At 45.4% G+C, this 24,662-nt stretch overlaps 2 protein-coding genes across 3 annotated transcripts in view; both read right to left on the bottom strand.

The window, feature by feature from the left end:
- The window catches only part of Gfod2 (glucose-fructose oxidoreductase domain containing 2), a 36,742-nt gene extending 24,758 nt beyond the window's left edge, over positions 1 to 11,984 (bottom strand). The window contains exon 1 of the mRNA XM_010612250.3: positions 11,748 to 11,984. The gene's annotated coding sequence lies outside the window, so the exon portion shown is untranslated. The remainder of the gene's footprint in view (positions 1 to 11,747) is intronic.
- A 3,610-nt stretch (positions 11,985 to 15,594) lies between these two features.
- Positions 15,595 to 24,662, bottom strand: part of Ranbp10 (RAN binding protein 10) — a 69,019-nt gene continuing 59,951 nt past the window's right edge. For both annotated transcript variants that reach the window (XM_010612272.2, XM_019205752.2), the window contains 8 exons: positions 23,357 to 23,469; positions 21,789 to 21,897; positions 21,538 to 21,686; positions 21,153 to 21,357; positions 20,341 to 20,462; positions 19,807 to 19,952; positions 19,414 to 19,525; positions 15,595 to 18,998 (listed from right to left, as the gene is read on the bottom strand). In XM_010612272.2, coding sequence (XP_010610574.1) covers positions 18,868 to 18,998; positions 19,414 to 19,525; positions 19,807 to 19,952; positions 20,341 to 20,462; positions 21,153 to 21,357; positions 21,538 to 21,686; positions 21,789 to 21,897; positions 23,357 to 23,469 — 1,087 coding nt within the window. In that variant the 3' untranslated portion in view covers positions 15,595 to 18,867. The remainder of the gene's footprint in view (positions 18,999 to 19,413; positions 19,526 to 19,806; positions 19,953 to 20,340; positions 20,463 to 21,152; positions 21,358 to 21,537; positions 21,687 to 21,788; positions 21,898 to 23,356; positions 23,470 to 24,662) is intronic.

The following is a 24,662-nucleotide window of genomic DNA, read 5'->3' on the forward strand; positions in this document are numbered from 1 at the left end:
ATGGGCTAGGAAGTAACTCAGAGGTAAAACTTGTGCTAAGCCTGTGTGAGACCCTCAGTGTAATCCCCAGCCAAAAAGGAGGGGGTGTGCCAAAGACCAAAAGTTTTTGTTTTGCAGAAACCAGGAACCTGTTGGGAAATAAACAAGAATGCCTTCCATTCAGCCTTTAGCAACAGTCACATACCAAGAATTAGGTAGGTGTGTCTTACAGTCCTCCAGCCTATCTTCTGGCCCCTTGAGTTCCAAAATGGAGCCAATGTGCCAGATGGGCAAACTACATGTAACTAGCCACATTGGACCCATACAGCAAAGACAGTTGGACCTCACCAGCAGGGCCCAAACTTGGGACAAACATGCAGCTTCCAAATTCTGAGATGCATGTTCACAGCTGAAAGACTACAAACAGTTATAATTATCCAACCAACCTGCAACTTAAAGAGTCTGAAACAGTAACACTAATGCTTTTAGACAGTTATGAGGAAGTCTCTTCCCCTATATTTTTATGTTCCCACTGAAAGATAGGAGCCAAAGTAATCAACATGGAGTTTTACAAATTATAGCTAGAATTAATGGTTTGGGATCTCGCTTTCAACAAGAGTCCATTTAGTTTTCTAATGGTTAGTTTTCCTGAACAGAACCTACACTGATACCACCTGTTCAAAGATTCTGTCTTTCGACTGAGAACAAAAACAGAAGCAGGGCAGGGGAAACAAATGATAACCCCCAGCTCACCAAGTTGTCAGGGCAGCAAACTCCTAGGCAGCCACCAGGGAATCAGAGAGCAGAGACACCAAGTCTCCACTCCACCCCTCTCCATGTTCCAGAGGAAACCAGTGCACAAAATGGTCAGCTAAACTGAGTGCAGGGGTACAAGCTTGTATCCTCAGCACTCTGGAAGATTGAGGCAAGAGGATTCTGAGTTCAAGCCCAGCCAGGACAACTTAGAGAGACCCTCTCTCAGAATAAAAGAAAGAAAAAATGGGCTGGGGATATAGCATAATGTGAAGGTTGTGGGCTCAATCTCCAGTATTACAAACAAAAATAAAAACCATCAGTTAGGGCTGGGTATTTAGCTCAGTAGTTGTGCCGCCTGCTTTGCAAGTGTAAGGTCCTGAGTTCAATCCCCAGTACAAAAAAAAAAAAAAAAAAAAAAAAAAAAAAAAAAAAAAAAAAAAAAGAAAGAAAATCAGTTACACTGAGTGAGGTTTGTACCATACTTGTACTCCTGGCATGCAAGAAGCTGAAGCAGGAAAATCAAAAGAAAGAAAGAAAGTTAGTTCAAGATCAGCCTGGATTACACAGCAAGTTCAAGGCCAGACTGGCAGGAAAATCAAAAGAAAGTTAATTCAAGATCTGCCTGGGTTACACAGCAAGTTCAAGGCCAGACAGTTATAGTGAAATCCTGTCTTATCAGCAACAACAAAAGAGAGGGTCAGATACACAAGGTCATAAAAAAATAAATTTAACACCCACAGAAGTATATGGATTTACATTTAAAAAGCTGAAGGTAGCTGAGCATGGGGACAAATACTTGTAATCCCAGCACTCTGGAAGGCTGAGGCAGGAGGATTGAAGTTAAAGCCCAGCCTGGGAAATATAGCAACTCAGTGAGATCCTGTCTCAAAAAAATAAGACATCCATGCTAGCACATGCCTGTGAGCCTGTGATTTCCAGCACTTGGGAGGCTGATGCAGGAGGATCACCAGGAGTCTGAAGGCAGCCTGAGTTATGTAGTGAGCTATACAGCCTGAACTGCATAGTGAGACACTGCCTCAAAAAAACAAACAAAAAACAAAAAACAAATAAAACCTCTCTGGTGTGAAAAACTATAATAGTATACAAGATCCTAATGGGATAATTTAATAGTGTAAAATAGGAAGAAAAGGGCTAAAGGTGTAGGGAAAGTGGGAAGGGTAGGGGAAAGGGAACAAGGGAAAAGAAAATATGAGAAAATGGAAATAAAGTGCTTGTAAATGGGGAGAGGGGGAGGGAGTGAAGGGAGGGCAGGGATAAGGGGAAAAAATGAGAACCAAGACCTGTCATGTGAAGGTACAGGATCCCAGTAATGAATATAACTGTATTGTATACCTAGATTGTACCAATAAACTCAATAAAAAGAAAAATTAAAAAGTTAAAATAAAAAAGGTTGCAGGTGATAACAGGAAAAGCACTCATCTATTATCTGTATTATATCTTCACTGTTTTTCTATTTTTTTTTTTTCTCAGTGGTGGAGATTGAACCCAGGCCCTTGCTCACACGAGTGTTCAACCACTAAACTATACCCCTAGCCCTTTATTGATTTTGAAAATATGGCAATTAGCAGTATTATTCTTTTCTGCTGTTACTTAAGAGCAAGAGGCAGACTGACACCAATCTGAAAATTCCCACCCTCAGCCCTTCTTTCTCCCCAAGTAACTTTATCTCACTCATCAACTTCACTATGACCTCCACACAAATATTCCTAACTTTCAATTTCCAGCCCTCACTCCAGCTCCATACTACTTAAGTGTCTATTAGAAATTCTTATGTGTGTGACTATTAGCTTCTTCGATATGAATTTTTCCTTCACTCAAACATGAACCTCCTTCTCACCCTTCCCCCTTTAATGGTACAATATCTAGCCACTATAGTCCTGTCCTATCCTATTTTCCATCTCCCATCTCCTATCCTATCCCAGTACTGGGGATGGAAGCCAGACACCTTTGCACTGAGCTACATCCACATCCTTTTTAAAGTTTTTTATTTTGAGACAGGGTCTCTGTAAGTTAACTAAGTTGCCCAGGCTGGGCTCAAACTTATGATCCTCTTGTCTCAACCTCCCAGAGTGCTGTAATTACTGGCATGAATCAACATCCCAGGCTATTTCCCAATATTTTTAAACACGCTTGAATCAGGCATTACACAAGAACCTGGGGCATATAAGAATGACCCAAACAGGCCAGGTTCCTGGAGCTTATAGTCGTCATTTCTTGCTGTATTCTAGACCAAGGACTAATCTGACCCAGTAATGTGGGCAGTATTCAAAGATTGTTCCCTGTGGCAGGCCTGTGAACAAAGACTCTGCTTTGTAGAGTGTTCATCTGTAAGGCATGTGAAGTAGCCAACACTACAAGTGTGCTGCTTACTTTAGTTTTATCTGTGGTCCCAAAAAGATGAGGTTTTTGTTTTTGTAGGGCTGAGGATTGAACCCAGGGCCCTACATGTGCTAGGCAAGTACTCTAACATTGAACTGTATCTCCACCTGTTTTTAATTATCAAGATAAATGTTTTCTCAGTGGGATGTAGGTCAATGTGAAGGCATTGTGTTCAATCCCTGAAATAAAAATGAAACAAAATGGTTTTCTTGTTTTTTCTTTTTTTGGTTTTTTGAGACAGGGTCTCACTATGTCCTCAGACTGCTCTGAAACTCACTGTGTAGCTCAGGTTGGTCTCGAACTCACAGAGATCCTCCTGCCTCAGCCTCCCGCCTCAGCCTCCCAAGTGCTGGGATTACAGGTGTGTACCACCACACCTGGTTAACAAAATGGTTTTCAATGGACAAAACTAAATGACTTAAATTTTCCTTGTGTTTTAAACCTTCTATGTGGATACAAGTGCTCTGTTCTTTCTGTGGCAGAAAAAGACACTTTGGGTGGCTCAAGTGACTTTCTTGTGGATTTCCACTACAGGACATTCTTAGCGTATCCAGGGACACAACCCAGACAGGTGTTCTCTACCTGTGTTACCTGGCTTCTCTGGTCACTGGGAAGGTTAAATAGTTCCACGATGACTGGAAATATCTGGTCCCCCTTTTTACAGAAAGCCACTCATCAATGAGCACAAAAGGAACCCTAAGCATCAAAACCTTTCAACAAGCACCAAAGAAATAGTCTCAGGAAAGACTGTAAGATCTGTATAGTCACTTTTCAATTACGCACAGGTAAATTTATGATCCAGGTAACCTCATTACTGTTGGCTCACTGACACGTGAAATAGGAAATATCTGTGCTGTGCAGTCCCTGTCAGCACTGTTCCATACACAATTTTAAAAATTAATTGTTGCAATGTTGGGGATAGAACACAGGGCTTTGTGCATATGAGGCAAGCATGCTACTACTGAGCTACATCCCCAATCCCACACATCAATTTGTATGTATGTATGTTTTCTGAGACTGGGTCTTGCTGCCAGCCTTGAACTTGCTATGTAGTCCAGGCTGGCCTCAAACTTGCAATCCTCCTGCATTATAAACTGTGGTAGCACATGCCTATAATCCCAGCAATTGGGAGGCTGAAGCAGGAGGATCACTGCCAGTTCAAGACTAGCCAGGGCTACATAGCAAATACAAGGACAGCCTGAACTATATAGTAAGACCCTATCTCAACAAAACCAAACAAACAAAAAAACCACAAACTCTTCTAGGCTGGGTGTGATGGGTGCTGTATGCTATAATTCTAATACTTGAGAGCCTGAGGGAGGAGGGTCACAAATTTGAAGCCAGCCTGGGGTACATACAGAGTTCAGAGCTGGCACATACTACATAGCAAGACTCATTCTCTGAAAATGGAAAAAATATAATCCAATACAAAGTATAGTACATTACACAAAATACTGTGTTTTGGGCTGGGGATTTAGCTCAGTGGTTTCACAACCTGCCTCGGAAGCACAAGGACCTGAGTTCAATCCCTGGTACCCACCCCCCAAAAAAAGAAAAGAAAAAAAAATACTGTGTTTTTTTCTTATTCTTTTTTTTTTTTTTTTTTTTTTTTTATTTTTTTTTTTTTTTTTTTTTTTTTTTTTTTGGTAATAATCTTTTACTTTTTGAAAAAATTTTTCCTTCAGTACTGAGAATTGAACCCAGGGCCTTCATACTGAGTTTCACTCCCAGCACATTTAAAAAATTTTTTACTTTGAGGCAAGGTCTTGATAAGTTGTCTAGACTGGGTTCAAACTTGCAATCTTCTTAACTTAGCCTCCCAGAGTGCTGGAATTACAGACATGCATCACCATGCCCAGCCTACATCTGTAAATTTTTCCTTCAGTACTGAGAATTGAACCCAGGGCCTTCATACTGAGTTTCACTCCCAGCACATTTAAAAAATTTTTTACTTTGAGGCAAGGTCTTGATAAGTTGTCTAGACTGGGTTCAAACTTGCAATCTTCTTAACTTAGCCTCCCAGAGTGCTGGAATTACAGACATGCATCACCATGCCCAGCCTACATCTGTTTGATGTACCTGTGATCAAACTGTATTCACAATTTCGTGTCCTGAGTTTTTTTACTTACTATTCAGCATAAAAATTTTTCATGTTATTTTAAGTAGTTTCCTTTTTTTTTTTCTTCCCAGTACTGGGGATTGAATCCATGTTCTTGCGTATGCTAGGCAAGCACACTACCTGAGCTACATCCCTAGCCCTTCTACAAGGACTTTTAAGCGTATGTCACTGACTATATGAACCACTTCTTTAATTTCTCTAGTGTAAGACATTGAAGCCATTTCATTTTGTTTTGTTACAAGTTATACAGGTTAGGAAATTATGGCTCATGCAAATATCAAGGAGGGGAAAAAAAAGTAAAGAAAAGTTATGATCCTGAGGTTACATGATCTGCCTAAGGCTATATATTTTGGAGAAGGGGGTACTGAACCCAGGGCCTTCCCACTGAGCTACATCCTCATTTTTTTGCTTGCTTGTTTGTTTTGAGACAAGGTCTAACCAAATTACTAAATTGTCCAAGCTGGGCCCAAACTTATAATCTTCATGCTGTAGCCTCAGTCTGAGTGCTGGGATTATAAATATTGCTAGGATTATAGGTTACCATGACTGGCCTAAGGTTATCATTCTAAGCAAAATGTAATTGTGAAAATAAATAATACATTTTTTTGAGAATATAAAGAATATGGTAAATCTCAAAGCCAAGTAGAATTGTTTTGAATTCTATTTTGGGGTTCTCTACTCTTATAAGTAGAAAACTTGACAAATGAGGAAAAACATAGCTATCTTCATGAGAAGGAACATATACACTCACTATTTGGTCTTCATTTTTCATAGCCTTCATCCTTAATCCATTATAGAGAACCAATTAAAATCCTGACAGAAGCAGGTCTCAGGAAGGGTTTTAAGAGGTTGCAGGAGGGGTTGGGGATTTAGCTCAGTGGTTCTACCACCTGCCTTGCAAGAGGAAGGTTCCAAGTTTGATCCCCCATAACAAAACAAACAAACAAGAGGTTGCAGGCCAGTTACGCCCTCCCCCAACTCTGAAGCTATTCTGGAATCTACAGAGGTATTTTATTACTGGCTACCTTGAGAAGTGACAGTACTTAAGCACAAAAGAGCTACTTACAATTCTCTAAGAGCAACAACTAAGAACAAGCATTTACAGATAGGGTTCAAGTGTGTTTAAGTAATGTACAAATATTCATATCTTGTGTATGCAATCTATTTTCTAAGAGAGAAAATTTTAATTCCTTTGTCTTGGTTTGTTGTGATGGTACTTTAGTAAGATCATTCTTTTTGTTTGAGACAGGTTCTCCCTATGTAGTTCAGGCCAGCTTTGAACTCATTATGTATCCCAAGGTGGCCTTGAACTAGCAGTGATCTTCCTGCCTCAGCTTCCTGAGTGCTGGTATTACAGGTGTGTACTACCACACCCAGCCATAGTGAACTCATTCTTGACTAAATCTCTAAAGTCATAACTTCACGTTTTTCTCTCTCTCTTCTAACTTTCATGAATCCAAGCTTATATCAAGTATCTTTCGTTCACATTTTTAAAACATGAGTTTTAGTAACTTTCTCATTGCTGAGATATAATGACATCCTTGTAAAAGTTTTAGTCCATTGTTGGCTGGCCCCAAGGCAGGACAGCATGGCACAGAGGCATAGCTTCCAGGAAGCAGGGAACATCAAAGGTGGAGCCAGGAAAGAGATAAATCTTTACAGGGCCCACCCCCAATCCTCCCCTCTATTGACCAGACCCTACATACTAATATCAAGTCAGCTATACAGCCCCAATAATCCAATCACTTTCCAAAATCCCACCAATGATCACATGAAATTTTAGGGGGGATATGTGGATATAAACCATAATGTTCCAACCCTGGCCCTCAAAATACTCATGTCCATCTCTTTATGCAAACTGCATTTAGTCTATCTCTAAGAGTTACCAAAGTCCTAACAGTTCCAGCACTGCTTACATGTCCAAGTCTAGGGCTGGGGATTTAGCTCAGTGGCAACAAGCCTGACTTCCAAGCACATGGTCCTGAGTTCAATCCCCAGTACCTGCTAAAGAAGGAAGGAAGGAAGGAAAGAAGGAAGGAAGGAAGGAAGGAAGGAAGGAAGGAAGGAAGGAAGGAAGGAAGGAAGGAAGGAAGGAAGGAAGGAAGGAAGGAAGGGGGGTGGGGGAAGAAAGGAAGAGAAAGAAAAAAGAAAGAGAAAGAAAGAAGCAAGCCAGCTCAAGTTTAATGTGTTCTCTTAAGACTTAAGGCAAACTCTCAGCTGTAAACACCTGTAAAAAAAATCAAAAGTTAAACACTACCAACACACCATGGCTCAGGGTACACATTCCCAAAAGAAAGGAAGGTCCAACAAATTAGACCAAAACAAGATAAAAATTCAGGGGCTCGGGATTTAGCTCAGTGGTTCTGCCACCTGCCTTGAAAGCACAAGGTCCCAAATTCAATCCCCGTACAAAACAAAACAAAAAAAAGCCAGGCGTGATTGCACACACCTGTAATCCCAGCACTGGGGAGGCTGAGGCAGGAGAATCACTGTGAGTTCGAGATCAGCTTGGGCTACATAGTGAGTTCCAGGTCAGTCTCAACTACATAGTGAGACCCTGTCTCAAAAAACAAAACAAACAGGGCCGGGGATTTAGCTCAGTGGTTCCATCGCCTGCCTTGTAAAGCCCAAGGACCCGAGTTCGATCCCTGGTGCAAAAACAAAACAAAACAAATCAAAATTCAGCAGGCAAACACTAAATCCTGTTGTTATATCCAGCACCTAGGGGAAGTTGTGGCAAGATGCAATCTCCAAAGGGCTTGGGTGGCCTTGCCCCTATCCAATTCCTGGTGGTTAAAGCCCTCATAGATTCTCTCTTGGGCTGGTTTTGCTCATTCCTTGCTTATTCCCACTCTGAGCCCAGGCTGGCCTCAAAGTCACTGAGATCCTCCTGTGTCAGCCTCTGCAGAGCTGGAATTACAAGCATGCACCACCATATCCAGCATTTGGCTTCTTTTTAAAATCACTCTCTGCAGCAGTCAAACTCTCCTCAGCTCCATCTTTGTGGGCCCCAACTTTATAGAAGCTTCCTTTCTGGTGAAACTCAAAATTTTTAAAATCACTCAGCTGTGCTGTTGAGCTAGCCAAAAGCCCCCCACAATACCCATGCCACAACCTGGATGTTGGGCTTCCTTGAAATTTCCTCTGCCAAATGTTAGCCCACAGTCCTCAATCGTTCTCCTACAAAGTATGAGGACTTGAGTAAATGAAGACAAATTTTCTGCCAGAGAGTAACATACATATATATGTGGTCTTGAGTCTAACTGCTGATGGGAGTTTTTGTTCCCAATTGAAATCTCACCCTGGTCTTTACTATCTGCATTTCTATCAGCATTCTTGTCTTCTGAGCTCCAACCAGAATCTCCTATTAAACTTGCCTCACAGCATTCTAGGACTGCTTCTCCAGCACATATCTCCAAAAAGTTCCAAACTCCTTTCACAAATCAGTTCTAGTTCTTTTTTTGGGGGGGCGGGGACAGGGTCTCACTGTATAGTTTAGGCTGGTCTCAACTTGCAGCAATCTTCCTGTTTCAGCCTCCTGGATTACAAGCATGCACCACCATATAGGGCTCAAAATAATATTTTAAAAAGACTGAGATGTAGCTCAGTGGTAGAATTGTAGAAGGCCCTAGGATTTAATGTCCAACACAGAGAAAAAAAAAAGTAGATCCTGTTAGTATTACTGTTTTATCTAGTAAAGTTTCCTCACCATTGGCCTGTCATATACTGATTATTTTATTATAGATTAGACTTGGTAAGTGCCCTCAGTTGCAAGATAATTGAGTAGATGCTAAGTAATTATTTGCCAAAGGTTTCATTGTTATAGTAACTTAGAAATGCACTGAGAGTTCTCTGCAATTCGAATACTCCCCTCTAAACAAACAAAACAAAATGACTATCTATCTGATAGTAGAGCTCAGAAAATACACACAAATCCATGAGGCACTTGGCAGCCATATTTAAGAAGAACTTTTTCACAACAGTTTGCTCACTCAAGAAGTTATTCACATTTACTTTCAAGGAACAGTCCCACATCCCACACAAGCCTGTAGAGGGCAAATGGTAATTGGTCCCTTACATCTCTATCTGAATTTTGGCCTCTTTCTTCCTTCCACCCGAGTCAACACTAAAGCAATGGGAGTTTCTACATAGAACCAAATTTTCACGAAGCCTTCCTGACAGAATCTGATTAGTAATATTGATTTTTCCCCATAGATTATGCAGGCTTCTGATAATATCTCATTATCTTTAAGGTATCTACACAAAGTAACTACACAGGTGCAAAATGTCAATAAAATGCACTGCCATTATATCTACAGTAATTCTCTGGCATTCATTTATGCACCTAAGACAAAGCTTTCTTCCTTAAACTGATTTGACATATTTTATTTCCAATATATCTTATCTCTCTGTGAGGGGGAATCCTGCTACAAAGTCAAATATACTCTGACAGTTTTATCAGTCTAGCAACACACTGACTTTAGTGGTCCAAATCAGGGACCACTTTTTGGAAAAAAAAAAAAAATCAGCTGGGCATGGTGGCTCACACCTGTAATCCCAGCACTCAGGAGGCTGAGGCAAGAGGATCACTGTGAGTTGAGACCAGCCTGGGCTACATAGTGAGTTCCAGGTCAGTTTCAACTACATAGTGAGACCCTATCTCAAAACAAAACAAAACAAAAAACAAAACAAAAAAAAATCACATAATTTTTTCTCCCTGTTATGTTTTTTTTAAAACGGTACTGGGGATTGACCTAAGGGCTTTCACACTGAACTAAAACTTCAGCCCTCCTTCCTTCCCCTGTTCCTTTTTTAAAATTTTGAGACAATTTGGCTAAATTGTTTAGGTTGGGCTCATATTTGGGGTCCTCATACCTCAGCCTCCTAGAGTCTTGGGATTACAGGTGTGTAGCACCACAAAGGGCTCATATTGCACATTTTTAAGGCTTTTGTTTGGGGTAGGGGTTAGGCCTTTTTTTTTCCTTCATTGCTGTCTTACTATTGAGTTCTAAAATTATTACAGAAATCATATATTCAAATTTTCTTTGTAAATAAAAAAATAATAATTAGACCAGACTGATCAGTCCATAGAAAAAGTGGGACAATCAGGTTGTAAGACAAACAACTTTCTTAACAGAACCTTCATCTGTAAAACGGGGATGCTACCAACAGAACTGCTTGCTAAAAATTTTCATCTCCTGGTCTAGACAGATTTTCTAAATTCCCAGCCCAAAAGCAGTAATTTTTTTTTCCAGTTTTTTGTGAAACGAATGGCCTGAAAACTCTTTTGTTCTCTTGTGCAGCTTTTCAAAAGGAAATGGCTTTCTTAATCAAGAATGAATCTAGCTTCCCTACTCAAAGACAACCATCTTCTCCATATCATCTACATCACAGTAACATTGTAAGTGTCTTTTCTAATTTAAATGCTGCTCCCTTCAAATGAAGGGCTATGGCTATGGGGTCTTCCTTCAAAGGCCTTTGAGCTTCATAGGTCACAAGGGTGGTATCTGGACTCGGTTCCTTTTCTTCCTTAGATGCCTTCAGCATGACACTGTAGGAACAGTGAGTATCAATAGTGTAGTTTACAAACAGCCCTGGTGCCCACCCAATGTAGTTTAATTTTTTTCTATTCCTGTCCTGTTCTTTAGATCCTGCTGTGGTCTGGAAAAGTAACTGGAAAGAAAGTTACTGGAAAGTAACTCCACATAACCATTCTCAAGCTCTCTTCTTCCTTCACCATTCAAGAATGACAGGCTTTCATAGTGCCTTACTTCACCTTTTGTCTCAAGTCCATCTGCTTCTAGTCTGAGCTTCAAAGGTAGGATAGGGACTGGTCAAAGGGTACCCAGGGGTCGGTACAGCCTAGCCAGGCCCTTCTGATTTATCTCAGTTGTCACCTGAGCACCTGTTTCTCCTCTCCCTCTCTCCTTTTTCCTTTTTTGAGACACTGCCCAGACTGGCCTGAAACTCGTCGTCGTGGTCCTCCTGTCTCAGCCCCCCAGCCATTGGGATTACAAGGCGTGAACCATCACGGCCGGCTGAATACTCGTTTTTTTAAATATAAATTTATCCCCTAAAAGTCCCATCTAATTCTGAAAGAGGATGGACCAGCTACCGCATGAGCCCTTTGTCTGAGCCTTGCACACTACTCACATCCTCATCCATAAGCGTCCAGCCTCACACAGGTAGGGAGTCTGCTCAGCACATGGCGGGGGGGAAACTACGTTTTCGTCTCTGTAGAGGGATGGGCTATGCTCGAGGTCCCCCGGAATCTAAAATTCTACAAGGCTATCACCAAATGTGCAGGTCCCATTTCTGTGGTGAAGACGAACCCTCGCACCTGGGCGCGTGTGCTAGAAATTAGCACAGCCCCCTCCAGCCAGACTCTGTTTATCCAACCCAGGGCGCCAGGCGGAGGACGAGGCCCCGGGCCAGCTCGCGGCCGAGCCTTGCCCTCCTTCACCCTCGCCTGCCGCCGCGGGCCGCCTCTCACCTGGCACGCTGGCATCGCCCGCTCCGCGCCGCAGCCGACACCATGGGTCCGGTCGGGTCTCGAAGGACACCCGTCAGCCTTGAAGGAGACTGGCCGGGATGAGCAGGCACCGTAATCTAGCGCCCGGACACCGTGAACACGCCGCCTGGTTTCTAAGGAACCGGGGGCTCTGGAGGGGAGGGGCGGGACAGAGGGAGGACAGCGCATGCTCCGTGAAGGGGGTGGACCGGCGAGGGGAGGGGAGGGGCTGGGGCCGGGAACCGCGCACGCTCGCTCGTTGGGGGCGGAACCTAGACAGGCAGACGAGGGAGTGCTGGTGTTGTATTTCCGGCAGCGGAAACGGTGTGCGAATGCGCTTTCACCCTTGGTTTTTCTCGGGTAAATTGTTCGTAGAAATTGTGGTCGACTTTGGTTTTCCTGTAAAGAAGCAAAGTTTTGTTTTGGACAACGACCTATCATTGCAGAAGGCCAGGTCTCTCGAACTTGTCGGATTTCCTGGCTTCTAGATTTCCAGTGACTCGCTTTCCTGTTTTTCATATTCCTGTCTGGGCTCCTCTTCCTCTGGATGTTTTTGTTCCTTAAATATCAGTACCCTTTTAGGCTGTGACCTCAGTCCCCTTGACTTTTTTTCCCCTTTGTACTGGGTATTGAACCCAGAGCCTGGCGCATGCTACAAAGTGTTCTCCCACTGAGCTACACCCCTCAGCCCTTTTATTAATTTAAAATTTTTTATTTTATCCCATTCCTTCCAAGTCCCCTTCCCTCCCTATGTACAGAAGCTTTGTTTCAACCTTTCCCTTCTATCTTCATTTTTCTGGTCCTTTCCTTTTTCCCTCCCTCCTTCCCTTGTTCCCTTTTTTATTTTCTATTTTGAGAAGTAGCCTTCAACTTGCAGGCCTCCTGCCTCAGTCTCAGCTGAGCCTCAGCCTTAGCTGGGATTAGAGGTGTGTGCCACTGCACCAAAACCTCTTCAATGGGACCCATGTTGTCCTAACTAAATAAATGTTATAGCAAGGCTACCCTTTTGATTCACCATACTACTGAAGTACTAAAGTGGGTAGCCCTTAGTGTGAAAGTAGCACTGTAGGAAATGTGATTGGAGTTATTTTCTGCATGAGGAGGTTTGTGCCTACTTGTCTGACTCACTTGATGACTCCTGGGCTCCCAGTTGACTGCATCAGGAGGTTCTCCAGCCATCATTCCAAAGCAGCAATGGGGTGAGGACATGACCAGCTGCCCAACTGCAGAGCTGTCCCTTGGATCTTAGCTAGAGATCTTAGCGAGTGTGTTTGTCATTCAAAGCTCCATGCTTCTAGAGCAGATTCTGTTGGGTCTGCTAATTATTTGTTGGGAGCTATTTGCATCCCAGCCTCTACTAGATGCCAGTAGGACCCCAATCCCACTTGCAACTACCTTTAGACACTGCTGAACATTTCTCTGGAGGCAAAATCATTCCCTTTTAGACACCCCCCCAAAGAAATGAAAACCAATAATCTGGAGGAAAATAAACCTACTCCAGCTTTTACTTATGGAACCAGGACTTTAGTGTTTAACCTGATGTTCCTTTCCTCCTCCTCCCCTAGTTCTAACTTAAGAATCTTTAGGTTTGAGGGTGTAGCTCAGTGGTAAAGCACTTGCTCGGTACTGAGTTCAAGACCATAATACTAAAGAAACAAACACCATACACACACAGCACACAAAGATCTGAGCTGTATGCAGCTGGGTGGTAACAGCACTTACCTAGCAGCATGCATGAAGTCTTAGGTTCAATCCCAGGAGACAGACAGACAGACACACACACACACACACACACACACTCACCCCGCCTCAATCTGTAGAGTCAATAGTACTATTAAGAGGGAACAAAGTAATACAAATTTGAAAAATACAGGGTTTTGCAATACATCTTAACACTTTTAGCTAGCTACTTAATATTCATGATCAACATCCAAGATTTTTTCTTGATTACTACACCTCTGAGGAACTTTTTCAGAAACTATATTTCCCTGAGATAAGTTTTTTTCCGGTACCAGGGATCAAACTTAGGACCTTTTGAGAGGCATAAGTGGTGCCACTGAGCTAAATCCCCAGCCCAGAGATGTAATTTTACATGCTCTTCAACAAACCTTCCTACTCCACTGACTTAGCCACTATCTCCTTCCTTATGTTCCATGTTATGTACCTTGCCACTCACTTCAAAGCCTGCATTCACTGCCTTGTCTGTTACATCTCCCTTGTGCCAACATTAATCTCCACAGTTTTCAGCCCTGCTCTCTTCTTTGTGGCCTACTACAATAGCCTCCTACCTAGTTGCTTGGCCTCCTAAGCTGTTTCCAGTTCCACTTCCAGGGGGACACCAGTATGGTCCTCTGAATCCTTCTGCATAAAACCATGACATTATGGGGTCAGAGGAGGCAGAATGAAGTAGTGGTCAGACACATCACGAACATTCTCATGGAAGGAGAGTGCTCATAAGTACTGCATCCCAATATGCCAAATACTATTGTGAGTATGCTACCATCCCCTACTTCCACAGGACGGATGGATGAACATTTTAAAAATGGCAAACTGGCCAGATGTTGGAGACTCATGCCTGTAATCCCAGCACTTAGGAAGATTGCTGCAAGTCTGAAGCCATCCTGAACTATGTAGTGAGACCTTGTCTTGAAAAAAAAAAAAAAGGAAAATTGAAACTCAGTTTTTCTGTGGTCACCAAGTTAGTAAACATCTGAGTTGGGATTTAAAGCTCAGACTGACAAGGTATCCTCCTCAGGGGTGGGGATCTTTGAAATGTAGTTAACTCTGTGTGTCCACGAGGTCTGCACCTGTGGGTTCAACTAACATCTCACACAAAATACTAATGAAGAAAAAAATCATGTTTGGTGTACCTATACCTGTAGTCCAAGCACTGTGGAGGCCGAAACAGGAGAATTCCAAGTTCAAGCCAAGCATGGACAATTTACCAAGGCCCTGTCTCAATAGCTTAAAAAGGGGTAGGACTGTAGCTCAGTGTGAAAGCCCTTGTACTACAAAAAAACGAACACAAAACTTCTATTGAACATGTATAGATTTTGTTTCCTTTGTCATTTTTTGTTGGTATGATCCAGGCTGGCCTTCAGCTATTGTATCCCAGGTTAGCCTTAAACCATACAGGCTTGAATACCATGCCTGGCTTTTGTCATCATTCCCTAAAACAATAACAACTGTTTATATTGCATTTATATTAGGTGTGAGAAATAATGTAGAGACAATTTAAAGTATATTAAATATATGCAGGTTATATGCAAATATTACACCATTTTAAATAAGGGACTTGAACATCCAAAAAGTTTGATATCTGTAGGGGTATAAGGGGTGGCAGTCCCTGGAACCAATGCTCATGGATACCAAGGGATGATTACATTCTTAAAATCTCATTTTTTGGGAAGACCACCTGTGAGCCATCTTCTGAACTTGAATCTGCTGTTTTTCTTGTCTACAGTGAAAACAGTTTCAGGGGAAAGAATGTTTGTTTGTTTTGACATGAGGTTTTGCTATGTAGCTTAGGATGGCCTTGAACTTACTAGCCTCCAACTTGTGTTGATCTTCTTGCCTCAGCCTCCTGATTGCTGGGGTTACGGCCATGTGCCACCATAACCATAAAAGGAAAATAATTGAAGCTTAAGTAACTGTCCTCTTTGTGGTCTTTAAAATACTGAAGTTTCAAGTGTTCTTGAGACAGCATGGCTCAGAGTATCCCAAAGTTACGCTGATAAGGGCCCAATACTTCCACAAGACAGGATGTGTTACAAAATGGATACCAATCCCAGTAAGACTCAAAACAGAGACCAAACACTCATGACTGCTCATGGATGTGTATTTTAATAAAAATAATTCTGTCAAAATACAACAGGAGTTTTTTTCATCTCTCAAGTACAATTTTAATAGGATGTTTTGTGTTGGAATTCTCTCTCAACCCTCCCGCGCCCACAAGTTTCATGCTAATGCCAAGTATCAACTTGGGAGGACAAAGGCAGAACCAGTGTGCACAATGTGGAGGATGTCTGTTTCAGCTGTAGTTACTAATGGAGGAAAAACCCTATGCAAAGAGGTGGGCGCTTGGGGCAGCCAGAAACCACTTTCTGGCTGCAGGTCCAGTACCCAAGACTGGTGGTCAAGTAGGGCTCTGCTGTCCAGCTGCCACACGACATGCATACCTGAGTTGTGAGCAACCAAAGGAACTTTTAGCTCCAACAGTCCTCTGTCTCATCTTTGTGCTTGCTTATGGGCTGGGAAGGTGCTGGGTGGCCAGGAGGTCTCCACTTCTCTATCTTGTGGTATCCCTGTTCTGACGGCCTGCACCCAGCCACAGACCCATGTGGGTGGGAATAGGGAGTTCTGGCTTTAAGTGGTCCACCAGTTTCCACTCTGAAAGGAGCGACCATCTGGTGTCACAAGGGGAAGTAGGGAAGGCTGCTCCCCCAGGACTAGATGACCCCAAAGAGTGAGGAATTCTTCCTAAACCCCACGGGTCAGGTCCAGCCCTTCAACAGGGCTGCTCCCAGGTGCCTTCCACACTGCAGGCTCCTGGAAGCAGGCTGATAGGACTGAGTGTGCATAAGGGGCTCCTTCAGCTGCAGGTAGGCCTGGACTATCAGCAAGACAGTCAGCTCAAGCAGCTTGATTTTGGACCTCTCCACAGGTTGTGGGGCAAAGGCTTATGTTCCAAAGATGAGCTGTCCAATTGGGACAGACAGCCCCTTGGAGAGGAACAGAGTAAACAACATGGACTCAGCTGAAAGTGAGATAAGGCACAGAAAACAGGGAGGTGGTCATGGGTTCTGAGTGTGAGCCAGACACCCAACCCCATGCAGCTCACAGCTGTCCCGAGCCCTCCTGAACCCTCTCTCAGCCTCTCCACAACCCAAATCCAGGTACCCGCTCCCATCCCTGACACACTCCTGGAGGTACCAGCTGCTCAGAGACTGCTGGAAGCCATGCCAACCTAACCCACCTTTCACCAAGCTCATCTACTATTCAACTTCAGGGCTAAACAGTACTGCCCAATCCACAAGGAGTAGGTTAGTCCTGGCTCTGCCACTAATTTGCTTCATGACTTTGGCCAAGTCACTTCATCTCCTGGGACTGTTTATCTGTAAAAGATTGCTAGAGATATTGTTTGAACTCCACTGCAGCTGCAAGAGCCTCTGGTTTTAATTTCCAATCCCAGTAGGTTGACCATTTTAACAGCCTGATGTTCCTAACCTCTAAGTTTGGAGCTTGGTATTCCCAGCCTTGCAGAGGATGAAATTCCTTTATAGACATGACAATACCTCCTGATGTCATGGTCTGTGGGCTTCCAACTGGGCCCCTGGTAGGACCAAGAAAAAGGTGCCTATAGGATTATTCCCAAAGCAAAACTCTGGAAGAACTCAGAGCCAGGCCTTTCACCAGCAGCTGTCCAACTCAGTCATTTTGCTTGTTGTCCAGCTGTGGGCCTTGTGAGGCTTAGTGGGCACAGAGTATCATAGGCCATCCCAAACATTTGCATGTCCACTAACATGGGGCAGGAGCTCACCTAACCCAGTGCAGACAGGGACTGGAAATTCAACTTCTGGCTTTTCCAAGACTGACCCTAACCTTTGTAGGGACTGCTTGGGCTCTCACTCACACTGAAGCAGGTATGGAAATCTCAGCCTCTCCAGATGTTCCTCTATGTAGGCTTCCTCCCTTTCCTCCTCCTAGGTAGCCAGTCTTTTCCTCAATGGTTCACCCAAGTACTGGCAGCCTTCTCATCCTTTCCTGTGGTAGGGAAACAATTTTTGCTCCACCAGCTGTGAGGACCCTTCTGAAACAGCTAGTAGGATGTTCATAAAGCCCATTGGGTCCCTTCCTCTTCCTAGGTTGAGGCCAAGCCATAGGAAGTGGCCTGGTACAGCTGCAGTGAAGCTGGGCCCAGGGGTCAAGGGTTCCATTCACTCCAAGGACGAGCAGCTCAAGAATTTGCCTCCACAAGGTACCGGCTTCTCCATAGAAAGTAGCAATCCCATCAAAGCTGTGTGGCAGAGGTGAAGACCAGGCAGGAAAAAAGCAGTCCCTGTACTCAAGGGCCTCTGTTCTGGCAATGGAGTCTTCCTCCTGGCAGCCTGACACACAGCAGCTCTCAGGTGGAAGGCAGGTAGTTTCCAGGCAATCAGTTGAGAGTAAATGAATTATTTGGCCATCTTAACAACAAGGGAAGGCAGGGCATTGAAGAGATGAGAGAGGGACAAGGCAGGCAGTGAGAGACAGGGTAGAGTGGTAGACAGTGTGCTGGCCAAGGACCCTCTGCTTCCATTTTGCTGTGTGGCCCTGGGCCAACACATCACCTCTCTGGACCCCTGGCTCTGCAGTTCTGGGCTCAGTCAGCTCTCAGAGGCCTAGGGACCTATACCTCTTGGATTACTGCAAACCAGCTTAGCCTGACCCTACCCATCAAGTGGCCCCTAACACCTATTCAGCTTCCCTGGGTGGCAACTGGGCCTATGGCTCAACAAAAGGGGAGCCTAAAATAAATCACTTGGCTGAGGTGACAGAGATGACTCTTTTTTAATGAGTTGGACTCGAATAAAAAAACACATGGTGTCTAGACAACCTCACCCAAGAGGTGCTGGACCACTAATGCTACGATAAATACTGTGTCTTTTTTTAATATATATATTTATATATATAATCTCATTTGTTTTTTTTTTTTTACTTATGAAAATAATAAGCTATCACCAACCTGGATAGGCTTCATCACTAAATTAGCAGAAACCAGCTCAGCACAAACTCTCCCGAGATAAACACTGGTGGCTCAGTCAGGAGGAAAAAAGATTAAAAAACCCCAACCCCTCCTCAAAACAAAACTCCCTTTAAAGGAGAAGGCGCTACATGAGGGTAACCAGCCAATACTGTGTCACAGGCCGCTGCACATGAAGGGGAGAGAAACGGGGTCGGGCGGGGGAGAAGAAAGGAAGGAAGAAAGGGGAGTGGGGGAAAGGCCAGAGGAGTGAACTCTGCCCATGGCTTCCAGGTCCTTGTGCCAGATGCCTATGGAGGGCAGGGCTGCTCTAGCCCTGGGGCTGAAGGAGGGCCAGGTGATGCCTGCCAGCATGGTCAGCTAGTGCAAGTAGTCGTCGACTCTGGCAAAGGAGCAAGATCCCAGGCCTGCTCGGGCCATGAGCCGTAGACATTCAGATGCCTGGCCCAGGGCGAGCATCAGAGGGGGCTGCTTTGGCAGGTTCTGAGACTCTGTGGAGGAGATACAAGGCCCAGTCACTACCCTGCCCAGGGCTTGGGCACAGGTTGAAATTCCCTTGGGGGCGAAAGGTGGGGGAAAATAATAGAATCTTCAAGAACACAGTGTTCAGTGTCTGTGTAAGTGTCTGAGTTACTAAGCCATGGCCCTGCAGTTATACTAGGAACCTGAGGACCTTGGCCTTCTCTAGAACACTGGGCTGGCTTGAGCCCACAATTATGGCCTGACTCATGATCTAGCAACCAACTCAGTTGGATACAGGGTTTACTTTCAGCCCTGGAAGCCCAGGTGTTCAATAAATCATCAGAGAGGGCCTGTGCCTATCTCTCTGCTCTTTCCAGGGAATGATGTGAACAGACCACTATGGGCATTCATGGGTCAGTGTCTGCTTTTATTCCATGCACTCACCTAAAATGGCGCTGTTGAGAGCAGCACACACAGGTTCCCTCTGGATAGGGTCAAGCTGCTGGCCAACTGGGCAGCTCCAGGGGTCTGAGTAGGCCAGTAGGCTGAAGGCATCCTAAGGGACAGGGCACTTTTGAGAGGATTATATAACACACTACATACAACCCCATGGCTCTAGAAGGGGACAGGGCACTTCATGGTGTCCACTGAGTGCTCACCATACTTAGATGTAGAGCCTGAAGAGGATGAGTACACCCTGGACACCCCATTTCTTAATGCAGACCAGACTAGAGACCACTCTGCCCTACGGCTGCTACCCCTGGACCCTCCTAGAGCTACCTTGTTTAAGCACCAAAAGGGGACCTACTCTGTGTGAAGACCTGGCTTGTTCATTACCTGTAGCATCTCTGTGTGGGCCAAATTCTTGCCGTACTCACGGCCCAGCTGTTCACTCAGTGCCTGCAACTCACGGCCAAACAGGATAATCCTTTCTGTGGCAGCCTGGTTGCCCCCACAGAGCTGCCGTCGAGGATGCCCATCATCTGCAACCAGATGCCAACAGAGAACACATTTGGAGGGGTGAGAAGGGAAAGGAAAGAAGGACCCAAGGAAGTTGCAGCTTCTGCTAGAGGCAAGCAAAGGCTAGAAGAGCAGCCAGAACAGAGGTACTCTCATCTACCTTGCCCATAGCCAGGGGGAAAGCTTCACTCTTCTTGCTCTGTACACATACAAGTGTCCATACTCTTGAACTTGCTCCAGCCTGGACCTTTGTACACATCTGAAGCCAACTCAAGGACCTATCCATGACTGGCTAAGAAGGCAGTGGTCCTGATCTGGCTGGAGCTTTTCAAACTGCCAACACCTGTCATCCCAGCCCATTTGGCCAGTCAGGAAACACCATGGTAGCACATGCTAGGGCATATCCCTTACCCATGCTGGATTCATCCGTCTGCAGGTCCTCATGCTTGTAGGCACCATTGACAATGCGTGTGGACATGCTTTCTAGCACACCATTGGGGTAATGCTCTGCCTCCATCTCCATTTCACTGTCGCTGTGGAGAACAGTTGAGGGGAGTTGGCTAAGGGGATGCTGCTGGAGCAGCCTGCTCGCCTCAATGCAGATTTTAACCAGGGTTGCTGCACATAAGCTGAGGGTCACCAGGAGCATGAAGGATAGCTCAAGCTTCCCTGTCTCCAAGACTTGGTTTCTACCACAGCTATTCCCAGAGGCCTGTCACTGACCTCTTCTACATATCTCCCTCATCCCCAATGCCTGGGCTCCACAGGACCCACTGGGAATCTCTGTGGCTTTGGCTTGAAGCTAAACCCTGATGGGCCTTGAGTCATACCTAAGACCTGTTGAAAGCTACCCAGAGCTACAGCCTGCAGCCCATGTGCCCTGCCTGCCAAATGGCTGTGTGGAAGCCAGATCCCACAAAAGCTCCTTCATTATATACTTTGGGGATTCAGAATAGTCCAGCCCCTTTGGAGGAGACCCCTTCTATCTGGCATGTTTAGCACTTCCAGAGAAAGCCAGGTCTAAGGAAACTGGCAACTAAATCTTGAGCAGGCGCAGGAGCCAGAGCCAGTGATTGGTTTGGCAGGTCAACAGCTAGCACTACAGGCAAAGAGCAGTGATGGAGGTGGGGTGAAGGGCAGCGAGAAGTATTCAAAGGACAGACTACAATGGGCCCAGTGGGCAGAGTGGAAGCAGAGCAGAGGGAGTGGAGCAAGACAGGCACCTGGTCTCCTGGTTACTTGTACTGCTGTGGGGCTGGGACTTGGTGGAGTCTGTTGAGTTGGACTCGGAGTAATTGACGGAGGATGGGGAGGAGGAAGACGAGGAGGATGAGGACGAGGAGGAGGAGCTGGGTGCGGGATATTTACTGTGGTTCTGTTTGCTCTTGGTGGACGCGACGCCATTGCTGCAGCTGGGACTGTCTGCTCCTAGAAGTTGGAGATGGTCAGAGGAAGAGGAGCAGCTTGCCATTAAGGTGGGCCCTGGGGATAGCCACAGTAGTTCCCATTCCCTTCCCCCAATCCAGCAGCAGGCAAGACCTGAACCCAGTGCAGGGAAGGGTATGTAGGGTGGCCTTCCTTCCCAGAGCCCTCTGGAGAGTGGCTGACCTGTGTTGTGCATGTGGGAACTACTGGGGCCATGCCGGGGGCTGAGGCTGGGGGAGCCAGGGTAGCTGTCCTGGGACTTGGGGCTTCGGGAGCTCAAGCTGCGGACCTCACTGTCAGTGCCATTCACCATCTCCACAAACTGTCGGCACCTGTAGAAGGAGCAGAGCAGCAATGCTCTGGGCCTGGCCCGGGCTGCAGGTTCCTGAAGCCAGCTGAGGGGCAGAGCTTGAGGACTGGAGGCCTGGACTTACTTGAGCATGAAGAGGAGGTTGGGGTTGTGTTCCAGCAGCCCAGGGTAGAAACGCTGTGTGGTCTCGATGGCCTCGCCCACCCGGCCCTCTAGTACCAGCTTCTGGATCTCTGCAGAGAGCAAAAACATAGCAGTAGTGAATGAAGGCCACAGACTCTCTTCAGAGCACATGCCTGGAACTTGACCAGCCCAAAGCAAGGGCCAGCAGAGAGTCGGATGGGCTGGCTTAGAGAGCCCTGCAGACAGAAGAGAATCAATGCAGACTCACAGAATCAATGGTTGAGGAGAGAACCTGGCTGTCCAGCCCCACAGCAGAGCCTGGTTTCTGCAAAGTCCTCAAAAATAAGGAGAAAATGGAGGGGAACTTGTAGCCCAGAGACAGGTGGTGAGTTTGGAGGCCCACTCCTGTGGGGTACATGTGGTCAGGAACCCAGCTAAGAGAAGGGCCCTAGCTGTAGGAAGGCCTATGATCTGAGGATGGGCACTCAGGTAGCCAGTGGCCTGAGGGCTCTGCTTCTGACAGACTTCATTCTTTCCAGGCTTCACAGGGGAGAAGCAATGGGAGTAAACAGTTTGAGGCCAGAGCCCATGCCTTGGCAGTCTTCAGAGGCTGCAGTGTGCTCCTTTCTGGGAAGGGTGGTCTTTCTCCTTATGCTGGTGCCTCTGATGATGACACCTCTTGGGCCATGAACATCTTGCTATTGCCTTCATGCCTGCTCTGGGGCCTGGTGCGTCTTACTGGGAGTGACTTATGGGTCTGAGGCGCTCTCATTTGTAGATCCCAAGTCTGGGATCCCCTTCGGTCTCTCTGGCTGATACAGCTTCTCTGGGAGACACAGACACACATGCACATACACAGAGACGACATGCTCAGAGAGACGCAGGCAGGCACTCAGACACATACACCCACTCACCCTCATACTCCTCTCCTCCTATCTCCTGTGTGGGCTCTCTGTGTCTTGTCCCACCCCTCCTTCTATGAAAGGGCTCCAAAGACACAGTACATAGGCCTGCATGAGCATCAGGAGACATGCCTTTGGCCATGGAAGAGCTAGGTTATCTGCAAAGGGCAGGACCAGTGATGGGGAGAAAAGAGAAGCACTACCACAGCAGCCACCAAGCATCAGCTTCACCCTACCTGACCATTCAGTGCTCTCTGGTTACAAACAAGCAGAACTACTAAGGTTGAATAAATAAATAGTAGGAAAGGCAGGGAGTTGGTCTGATAAGATGCAAATACTCTTTCTGAAAGACCCTGAATAGGAGGCTGAGTGGAATCCAGGACTTAGCAATATGCAAACAAGCATGGAAGAATGGTATCTAGCCACGCCAGGGCCCACTCTGGACAGTATGAATTAAGGAGGCTGCTTTGAGACCTTCTCAGGTCTGGGCAGTGTTTTTTTAAAGGACAGAAGCAGGGCCTAGAGCTCGCCTAGGGTGGAGAGCTAGTCTTCAAAGTGGTGAGGACCAGAGTAAATAGACTCCTGAGAGGTTAACCAGGGATGGAATGAGCCAGACAGCAGTTAGGGACAGGTAAGGAAGGAAAAGGGAGAGGAGAATTAACCTTACTTTGTCTGTTCTTTATGGACGTCTGTTCTTCCTGAATCGGGGTTTCAGTCATTCGAGCAAAGGCTGTGGCTGTGGCACAATACCCATGATGCACCAGGTAAGATGAGACCATGCTAGAAAAAAGGAAGAGCTCAAGGTGACACTCAAGAACCACATTTCTCACTAACCACTTGATGGTGCAGACTACTCCCCAAGAGCTTTGCCTAGATACATCTTAGAGGTACAACCGCTACAAAAACTGAAGGAATGGGAACAAAATGAAATTTTCCCATAGTGTTCATGCCATCAGGTGGGACATAATCTGTTTTCACACTGCAGAGAAGTGGCTGCCCCCAAGCTTACAGACACAGCTGCCTACTAATGAAATGCAAGCTCAGAGGTGGCTGATGGTCTCACCCAGGGCTTCCTGAAATGGCAGCCAGCCAGGCAGTGTGGCAGCTGCCCTGACACAGAGGATGTGTGGCAAATGCACACCTGCCACACATGCAAGGGCTATTCTGCAGCTGCTGGCACTAGCCAGAAGTGTTCCACTCCCCTACTGATACTGTGCCCCTTGGCAGCACTGGCTCTAGAGTGATGGGAGCTAAACCAGGAGCCAGGTTGCTCCATGCTGTACTATAGATCAGGGGCTCATGATGCCAAGATATCAGGCTGATTTTGCAAGGGAGGGGCAGGCACAATCAGGGCCAACAGGAACACAATCTTTGGGAAAGGACCTAATGCCCAGTGATCATTTAACCCCATTTAAAGCTGGCTGAGAAGTGACACATACATGTGTGTATATGCACATGTATGCAAATGTGTAGAGCAGAAGGATAAACTCCCATGTCTGATGTGTACAGGAGTGAATACATAGGGGTATGTGTACATCTGATAATTATCTTTTTAATTCTTAATTTTATTAGTATACAGTTGAAGTAGATAATTATTACATTCATCATGGGAAGCTGGTACATGTACATAACGTATCATAAGTTTTTGTTTGTTTGGTTTGTTTTCCAGACAAGGTCTCACTATGCAGTTCAGGCTGGCCTTGAAGTGACTATGTAGCCCACACTGTCCTCAAACTTCCACCTCAGCCTCTGAGTGCTGAGATTACAGGCATGTACCATCATGCCCAACTAGTCATTACTATTATTAACACAAATATCCAAAGGGTGGTTGTGTGGGAGGCGTGGAAGTTTGGCTGTGTGTTGCTTATGTTTTAATAAGTAAATGAGATAATACAAGTAAAGTGTTTGGCACCAAGGAAGAACTACCATACATACAACCTCTTATGAAAATATTTATTATATAATAGTACATT

Source organism: Fukomys damarensis, unplaced genomic scaffold, assembly GCF_012274545.1.
Source record: "Fukomys damarensis isolate Sample0158 unplaced genomic scaffold, DMR_v1.0_HiC HiC_scaffold_32, whole genome shotgun sequence".
Taxonomy (NCBI): domain Eukaryota; kingdom Metazoa; phylum Chordata; class Mammalia; order Rodentia; family Bathyergidae; genus Fukomys; species Fukomys damarensis.